The sequence below is a fragment of the Populus alba genome, chromosome 10 (assembly GCF_005239225.2).
Source record: "Populus alba chromosome 10, ASM523922v2, whole genome shotgun sequence".
Classification (NCBI taxonomy): Eukaryota; Viridiplantae; Streptophyta; class Magnoliopsida; order Malpighiales; family Salicaceae; genus Populus; species Populus alba.
The window spans coordinates 13901739-13911742 of NC_133293.1; the positions used below are offsets into that span (position 1 = coordinate 13901739).

The 10004-nt window shown below is 33.3% G+C and overlaps 1 protein-coding gene across 1 annotated transcript; it reads right to left on the reverse strand.

Annotated features, from left to right (window-relative positions):
- Positions 1–5664: 5664 nt before the first annotated feature.
- On the reverse strand, positions 5665–7648 carry LOC118047776 (protein ASPARTIC PROTEASE IN GUARD CELL 1). Its single transcript, XM_035057151.2, has one exon. It carries the CDS (start codon positions 7440–7442, stop codon positions 5988–5990), a length of 1455 nt encoding a protein of 484 aa, XP_034913042.1. The 5' UTR covers positions 7443–7648; the 3' UTR covers positions 5665–5987.
- Positions 7649–10004: the final 2356 nt, after the last annotated feature.

A 10004-nucleotide genomic window follows, 5' to 3' on the forward strand; every position in this document is an offset into this window, starting at 1 on the left:
GGTGATCAGAAAATCAAGGCAAGCCCTTTTTGTCCAAAAAATAAAAAATTTTAGTCACTTGAACTCAAAAACACATCACCAACACCTTTGAAACATCCATTAACAAATCCATCAACTCAGAATACCAAAAAAAATCCAAAACCACAAAATCAAACTAGGTTAAATTTATATTTCTCAGTTTATATTTGTTTTTTCATGCAACATTGAGGTTCTAAATAATCACCATCAAAACTCTTTCATCTCATGAAACTCGTGGACATTAAAAAAATATATTTTGGTAGTCAAAAATGGCTTGAATAATGATATTATTTATAATGAATATAATCTAGCAACCTCTCTTATCTCATGAAACCAATGGACACAGAAAAAATCCACTTTGGCAATAAAAAATGGCTTGAACGGAGATCTTTTCTCTTGTCCCTGAAATTACCCTGCAACCCCTCTCTTTAACAAAGGACTAAAAAAATACTATAGATAAATTTTTTGTACAAGAACTAATTTTCCTGAAATCTAAAGGAAACTAAATTGTCTAATTTGTATTATTTTTAAAGTTTGAGAACTTAAATGTATTATTTAAAAATATTATAGCACGTCACTCATGTGTAGTATCTTTTTCATTTTGATTATTTTTTTTATTTAATTTTATCCTTGTTTAAGAAATTAAAAGCAATTGATTTTTAATTAGAATTAAATTGTACAAAATAAAACTTTAAAGGGCAGAATAAATTATTGAAAATACATAATAAGTCAACAATAATTCGTCAATGTATGAACAGTATCGGCACAACAATGTTTAATTAACCTTTACCCTTTAGTTTTTTACTTAATTGGACTGTCTTTGCTATTAACATCAGTGCTGGTGTAATTAATCTCTTACGACCTAATTAAAACCCATCCATAATAAATAAATAACAATCTGAAAATCTCACCTATATGATTGGCGATTCACTTTTTAATGATAAAGGATGTATTAGTATCATTAATCGAAACTATAATTATTTTTTAGAATGACCTTACAGATGCATCCCTTGTATTAATATAATAATTTTTTTAAAAATAATTTCTCATTAAAAACTCAATAAATTAAGTAAACCTCCACGATCATTAAACCTGTTCTTAGATTTACAATTGATAAATCATGAATTGTACTCTAATTAGGTTAATAACAAATAATTTCTCATTAATTTTTGTGTGGTCATGATTAGATTAAAATTAAACTACACATACCATTTGAAACTTTTTTTTGATACATCAGTATCAACAATCTAATCTCATAATATATTTATTTTTGTGTTTTAAATTTTTTTAATATTTTAATATAATAATATCAAAAAAAATATTTTAAAAATAAAAAAATATTTCAATATAAAAGATGAATAGCGGCGTTAGTTCTAGCCTTTTGATGACGGGATGGGATTGAGAGACATCCCGACTTAGAGCGTGTTTGACAGTGTAGTAGCGGTTGCTTTTCAAATAATTTTTTCGTGTCGAAATGCATGCTAATGATATTTTTTTATTTTTTAAAAATCATTTTTAATATTAGCACATCAAAACAATTCAAAAAATACAAATCGCATTTAATTTTAATAAAAAATAAAAAATTAAATTTTTTAAAAAATATAAGTTAAACGGCGCTCGCAAACTGTATCTTTGGCAATGCATTCATCATGTTATCATATAAATGACGGTGGCGCACTTCATCAGTGATAGTGAGTCAGAAGTACTTATTACATTGGGCACGTGACATGTACGAGCCTTTCCTCTAAATTCTTACTCATGATCACTCTCCACGCCATCACAATCATGATGGTCGCGCAGCATGAACATGCATTGTCTTCGCCTATGCACGCACCGCTCCAAGCTTGAGGAAAGCAGATGCTTACCAGTACAGATGCAACATGTTTATATGAAAAGATTGGAGGTCGGAACTAGCACTTGAGGTCTTGACCAATAGTTGAAGGGACTTGTTTCTTTCCTCTGCATCCTGGGTTCAAATTTTACTGTGCATGTCTGTCATCCTCGCAGTGCCTTACATGCTCATTGGATTTGCAGGATGTTTAGTGAACCGTGAAATTAGTCGTGGTGCGCGCAAGCTGGTCCGGACATCCATGTAAATCAAAAAAAAAAAAAAAGAAGGTCGAAACTATATTCTACCCAAACTATGTTAAACTTTTCAAGGTTGTCTTCAACACGATTGGATTATTTGAGGTTTCTGTTGGTTACTCATGAGATTGTTTGCAATAAAATAAATTTATAGTCATTTTGTGCATCTGTGAACCATAAGAGGTATTTCAATTTCATAAAATTTTAGCCAAAGAAAAGCTAGGTTTTTATGCTACTACCCCCGATTAATTAAAATCAATTAAATATAACCTAATTACCTCGCCGTCACCAACAGAACCTCCAACTCTCAGCATTTTTGCCTCCTGTCATGGGCTGTTGGATCTAGGAACCTTATTAAGGATATTCCCTACACACCTTGTTCCTTCAAGAGAGTTCTATTGGGGTGTTGTTTTCGTGCACAGCCAGGATGATTGCTGCCTGCTGACTGTGTCCTTTGTTTTTCGTAAATTCAATTTTTCCACCGAGCCTCTTTTTCAGCAGTTTTTCCTCGTTCTTCCTTTTCCATTGTACTGATATTTTTGGATTACCTTTTGCATATCAACTCAATTTAAATTTCTTTACATTGCCTTAAAAATACATTTCCTCCTTCATCGGCGCGTTTAAGATTTTCTTAATCATCCAAAAAATTAAAAGGAGAAAACAACCAGAGCTACTTTTGATACATGCTCGGTAATGCAATGCAAGTCTTTAGAAAACTGATATCTATAGTTTGATTTATAGTGTGGTTGACCACTATACTTTAAAAAATAATTGTTGATTTAATATAAATTTTCAAATTAAATAAAATATTTTTCATCTCCCCACACAAAGTTACAGAAATCGAAGGCTAGGAAAGCCATCTTATAAACATCAATTCTCTCTCCGTGCTCAATCATGACAGCCATAGTCACCCTCCTCTCTGGTTTATGAGCACACCATCTCCCCACACAAAACCACAAAAATAATTCTAAGCGGACTCTTTTCTTCAAGAATTAAGGAGACTAGGACTTTCTTTGGATTTTCTTCATCAGATTTGTTTGGTTTTTGGTGATTCTGTCTTCATGGTGGCAAATGGGTTGCATCCACTTGAGCTTCCTTGTTCTGCTTTTGTTTTGGTGCCCTTGTTGGATATCTGTTATTCTTTGTGCCATCGATTTATTTTGGAAGGATTTCATCGCCTGCTCTCCTTGAATCTGGATATGTTTTAAGGCCCGATTCTTCTTCAATGCCTTTAAACCCCATTGCTAGTGCTATTAGTTTATCAAACCAGACAAAAAGTTAGCACCATCAACCTTATCTACGTTGTTGACATCGTTGTCGATGTCAATTCTTTGGTCACATTTTGCCTAAATGCACCGTAAATATATCTAGGATAATGAAAAAAAAAAAGTCTTTGGAAGCTAGATGAAGAGTGTGGTTGTAATTGTTTTTTAAAGTGTTTTTTATTTAGAAATGTATTAAAATAATAATATTTTTATTTTTTAAAAAATTATTTTTGATATGAGTATATAAAAATGATTTAAAAAAATATTAATTTGAAGTAAAGAAAAAAATATAAAAAATTTAATTTTTTTTTTTTCAAATCCAGAGCTTATATTCATTTTGTTGAGAAATATTTGAGTTATTTAATATTTGGTTCAAAAAACCTTGTTTGGTATTAAAATTTTAGGAGGTATATTGCAAACATTATAATTTTACAAACAATAAAATATTTATTCCTTAACAACAGCAAAAGATTCATTGCTTTAAAATATTTTAACAAGTAATTACCCTTTTTATTTTAACTTTAATATAGTTAATTTTATTATTAGCATACATGTTGTGATTTTTTTCATTTTATATCAATTGCAAATTTGAATACATGCTTAGAATGCATACTAGTATTTTATTATTATTTTCTTGTGTTAAAACCATGTTTGTTTTTAGTTGTATTTTTACATGTTTATAATTTTAAATATATATAAATTCTACGTTTTAATTGAACATCATTTATTTAGTATGCTTTCAGGATAATACACTAAATATTTTTAATATATAATTTACAAATCTCAACACTACTTATTTTGCTTTACGATCTCAGCAAGCTCATCAACCAACGTTTAGAAAGAATAAATCCCGTGATTAATTGATTTTAGATGACTGAGTTGTCAATTGTACGTGTCTCAATTCTATGTTTGGTGTTCAGGGGAAGATGATGGGTGGAATGATAGCTAAGGTTTTGTGGCCAAATGTTTTTTTTATTTAATGGGAAATTTATAATATTTAATATATTGATTTTTTAGTTATTAAATGAAAAATAATAGCAATTTAATAAATAAGCAAATATTTTTTATTGATTTTTTTTTCTGAGCACGTGGTAGGATGCTTATAAAGTTTAAGATTTAAGATGTGATTTTTAAAAAAGTAAACGTAAAATAGACGATGTTTTATGTAATTTTCCAAAATATATCTATACACGGTTCAAAGTTCTAAAGAAGGCATTTCAGGCCCCACAAACTTCGGGCCAATCCTGCTAGACAAATTTAATATCATCCATGTTTCGGGTAAATTTCAACAAGCGTGGCCCAATAAATGGTTGCGTTGGCACGGCGACAGGCAGTCGATTCGAGTCCACTGCATGTATTGCTCATTTTGTTTCATGTCAGGAAGCATCCTTTGAATTCTTCAAAATGTATGCCATAGAATATAAGCGCATGAAAATTTAATTTATTTTTAAACAACAATTTTATATATTTTCAATCATTTTAATATACTAATATCAAAAATAACTTTTTAAAAATAATAAAAAATATTATTTTAATAAACTTGTAAGTAAAGCAGTGTTTTTAAAAGCAGCCCCTATTATTATCTCTCTTTTCATTTGCCTTTCGGCGATACTAGTTGAACAGGCCTAGTTCTACAAAAAAGGACACGGATGAGATCCTCCGAAGAAATCCACGATGTAAACCAGCGAAATCTGCTCAGTAAACCAGGGAACGCTTCGCTATAACACTTACTATTACGGTTGCCATGGGACTTGAATTAAAACTTTACCTGCAATCAACCCTTAATTTTGACGTGAAAACACCAGATCAACTGCTAAACTTGCCCCTTTTATCGTGGAAAGGCGCCATGGCTCGCGAGCACACACACCAACAAAAATCCCAGGCCCCAGGTCAAAGACTCAAGTTTCCCTGTCAAATAAGGCACAAATGCCATGAAAAAGCATGTGAGCTGTTCCCCCACGGCCCCACCCAAACGCAAACAATACTCGTCAATCAATAAAGTAGTACTATACTACGTGAAAAATCCCTAAAAGCTGAAACAGGACGAAAACATCCCCTGCACCAAAACAAATAAATAAATAAAAATTCAAATGCACCATGGATCCCTCTTTTAAAAAAAGGAAAAAATAAAATACAAGTGTAACAGCATATTTTATCAAGCCATGAAAATGAAAGAAACTTGTAGCCAACGTTTTTTTAGTGTGGTCGGTGACAGTGAATAATGTTTTTTAAGGTATTTTTTAATTACAAATATATTAATATTAGTATATAAAAACCATAACAAATAACTAAAAAATATCAATAAAAAAAACACTAAATTAATACTATATATCTCCTCACTGCATGATTCTTTCAAATAACACGAAATGACAAGAGGGGGCAACGGTCACCCATCGGCGGTCATTAATTAACATCCTTACACTCTATATCACTTTTTTTTTTTTTACTTTTTGAAGCTTTCTTCCCATCTCTCCAAAGCGGTAAAACCCCCCTCTTCAACACTTACCATGGTTAACTGAAACAGTAAGAAAAAAACCTCAACCATAAACATTAGTCAACACTGACAGTGTCCACGACCTTCTTCTTTCAAGTTTCAAACTTCTCTAGCTGTTAAAAAAACTAGCATTTATTAGGCACGAACCCAACTTGATGGTTAACCAGATCATAAACGACACGTGTCCCCTGCTGCTGCACGTTCCCAATAATTGACAAAGACGATGCCGTTGGTGCAAATGCAAAACAAAACGTTCCTTCCGAGTCTAGCGGAACCAAGTAGTTTTTCGCCGGTAACGGTAACTCCTTTCCATCAGGAAAATGAAACGACACCGTTGGCACCTCCACATTCCCTTTAGAAGACAAATTATAACACGTGTCAAACAACGCCATCCCATTAGTCGACGGCAAGTCCCTCGTTCTCTTTACAAAGGCATCACGCAGAGAGTTGTAAACGTCCGTTTGCAACCGAGTAATGGCCGTTCCCGAGTCAACAATTACCCCTCCATTTCCCGACTCATCAATTTGAAACGCCGATTCAGGAATCGAAACCAACTCCCCACCTACACTCAGTCCCGTTAATCCAACGTAATAAAAGGTATCAAGATGGTGGTTCCGGAGCAACGGAGCAGCAACAGCGTTAGGAGGGAGAGTTGAGTTGAACTCGAGAGTTGAAGCAGACTCAGAATCGCGATCCACGAGGCAATAAGAAAATGACGTCGCCTTGATCTGAGAAGGGAAGGACAACGAGCCGCCGCCGAGCCCAAGCAAGCCAGCGGCTCCTACAAACAATCCTTCATTATTGTGTCCACAGCCGATAGCCACGTTATCAACTGGGGCCGAGCCAAGAGTAATAGTCTCAGTAACAAAATCACCAACGGTGTAAGACCCGTCCCCATACGAAACCTCGTAGAGACACGTGTCATTCCGGCATTCTGATACGTCGAGGGACCTGCATTGCCTGGTGTTGCAAGATAGAGTTGAGAAGGAAGCCGATGAAGCCGGCTCAAAGATGGGGTCCGCTTGCTGGTAACAATCAGCGCAGGGTGCGCATTGTACCCAGTTAACGTCACTACCAGTGTCGAGTATTAAATAAGCTTGACTTGGTGGTTTTCCGATTCCAACTCGGGAGAAGTACTCGCCACTTCCTTGACTCGTGCCAGATATAATCGGGCTCTGTAGATCCTCAGATTTGAATTCTGAATCAGTCTCAAGTGGTTTAAGATCTGCCGAGGAAATGGAATTGATGGCTAGATCTAAACGAGTCACGAGAGATTTGACTCGGGAAGAGTCACGCTCGAGGCGAGATAAGGTTAGCGACTTGTAGTCAGTGTGTGTGGTTTTTTGAATGGAAGTTCTAGAAAGCAGCTCTACTGTTAGTTCTGACGAGGTAGTTTCTTTCTCTTGCTGGTTAAACGGTGAGATTTTAGGGCCAGAAGAGAAAATGTTTTTGGTTCCTTGAATGGAGGCGGCGACATCAAGGACTGTCGTTTCGGAAGGCTGTGGTGTTAGAATTCGAGAGGAGGAAACAGGTGGTGAAGCGAAAAACAAAGAGAAGATAACGTAAAAGAGAAGCCCCATTTCGGACAATAATGACAGAGAGCGGCAGGACAAGACAGCAAAGCGAGAGGAGTCAAGGAATGCTTGTGCTTGCTTGTGTGATGCATATAAAAAGGAAAGGGTTCACGTTTGGCTTGCTGAGGAAATTAAAGACAAGCAGGGAGAGACAAGCTTTGAGTGAGAAGGGATTTCGAAGGATAAATTTTAAAGAGAGGAGTATTCTATATGTCTTTTGTGTTGTCTTTGACAGGGTGTTTTGTTTCGTGTTTTCTTTAGCTTTGCATTTTTTTGTTAATCTCTGTGGGTCCAGTGAAAGAGACATGTCTTTTAAGCCCAGCCTTTGCGCAAGAATTTGAGGATTTAATTATGGTAATTAGGGTTTCATTGCGATTAGCATGATTAATTGGTTTCTGTGACTCATCTATACGATGATGCTTTTCGATGTCCACTGCTTTACTCTTTTGACCACTAATGGGCTCTATGATTTTGGTTCGCTGGACCTCATCATTGAATGACCCGAAGGAAAACTTTTTGGGCCTACATTGTAGCTTTAGTGGGTCAAAAGGTTGTCTTCAAGTCGTCTCCCCCCCCCTGTCTCGAAAAGAGAGCCCTGAAATTTTGCACTCCTTCAATTATCATCTTTAGAGGCATAATATCCATGAAAACATGATCCGATTGAGCATCGGTTCCATCATTCCGTGTCATTTAATTATTATTCAGTAACTTGGTGATTTGTTTCCTAAGGATCCCAAAAAAAAATTGTAAACAAAAGCCAGATCGGCTTTTGAAAAGTACTAACATGTTTTTTTTTTTTTTTTTTCTCTGAGTGTTCTCATCTTATTTTTCTTACATCTATCATTTTTTTTTTCTCTTTCCTAAAGCAGAAGTAGTATCGAGCTAGCGTGATTTCCAAAGTCATAAACGCACCAAAGAAAATTTTTTATTTTTGTAATTCCAATTTTATAAAAAAATTCATTGAATTTTTTAGATTAATTCTGTTATTCAATAATGTACAGGGTTTTTCAATGAATAAGTTCGAGAAAATATTCATTTAATTTAATATGAAAGCTTTGTTTTTTAATTTAATCAAATGAGATTATATTTATACTCATTGATGTAATGGAAATCTTAGGGAATTAGTTTGATGATTAAAGAGGTTTCTTTCCTTATTTTTTTCATTTTCAAATCTTGAAATCAACATTAAAAAAAAAAAATTCTTAATATACCATGTCAATGTGGGAGATACACCTTTAAAATATTTCAATCTCGATTAACATCAAAGCATATCCTAGAAGCCATGAGAATTATTAAAAAGCAATTTTTAAAAAATTATTTTTCAATTTTTTTCATGTTTTTTTATTGCTAGAAAAACTGGAAAATATAAAATATTTTTTAGATAACAAAAAAACTGGCTTGGTTTTCAAAACAATATATTTATTTATTTATTTATTTTAGGAAGAATATATTTTTTAGAAGTTGTAATTTTGTTTTTTAAAATACTATGTTATTTGTATCAAGTTCAATTATCAATATTTGGATTGATGCATATTTTGTTTTGAATGTTATTTTTTAAAAAATTTATGCCCTAAAATTTGATTTTTATATTAACTTTATTCTTCATTATTTAGATTTTTTTTCACTTTTTTTTTCAATTAAATTTTTTTATTTCTTAGATTTGGTCCTTGTTTTTTTATTTTAATTTATTTTATTTGAAATAATTTATGAAATCATGTTTTTTATTCTTAATTTTATAATCTTTCAACCTTTTCATTTGTTGGATTTGATCCCATTTTTTTTTATTTAAAATATTTTATGATTTTTTTTAATTTCACAATCATTCAATTTTTTTTACCTCTCAGATTTAATTTTTATTCTTTTAATAAACTTGAAGATACAAATTAAAACATTAAAATGTTATTTTTCACCTTATTTTTCATGACAATCAAATACTAAATGATATTTTTTCAACTTATTAGTCATGATACTATCAAATATCAAAAAATAATTTATTTTTAAAAAAAAAATCACTTAAAAAAACCAATTTTCAACAAAACAAAATTAATAATAGCATCCCTCCTTGCGCCGCAGTGTATCCAATATCCATCACTATCCGGAAGCTCCTTCTTCAATTAGATTAGTGATCACTCTCGGTAACCACGTTGGGAGAGAACGAGAGGGGAGCATTGGCGTATGAAGAGTTAGGTAAGAGGACATGCACAATCGTTGGCCTCACTTTTCATAAGTGGTCTCCGGTTAAATCAAAAGTGTTTTCAGAGTCATCCAATGGGCTGGCTTAAGTGCAGGCAGGTCACCTCTACAAGACCACTCATTAATGGGCTGCCTTAAGTACAGGCAGGTCACCTCTACAACGACACCAGACCACTCGTTAATGGACATGCACAATCGTTGCCCTCACTTTTCAAAAATCCTTCTCCTGTACCTTCTTCATTGGCTGAGCTGATTTGCTATAACTCTCTTCCTTCTCCTTCATTTAGTTAATCGGAAGAATGATGACGGGGTAAAATCAAGTCAATCGGATGCTACTTCTCCGGTTTAAAAATAAAATCCAGTCATAATTGTCAA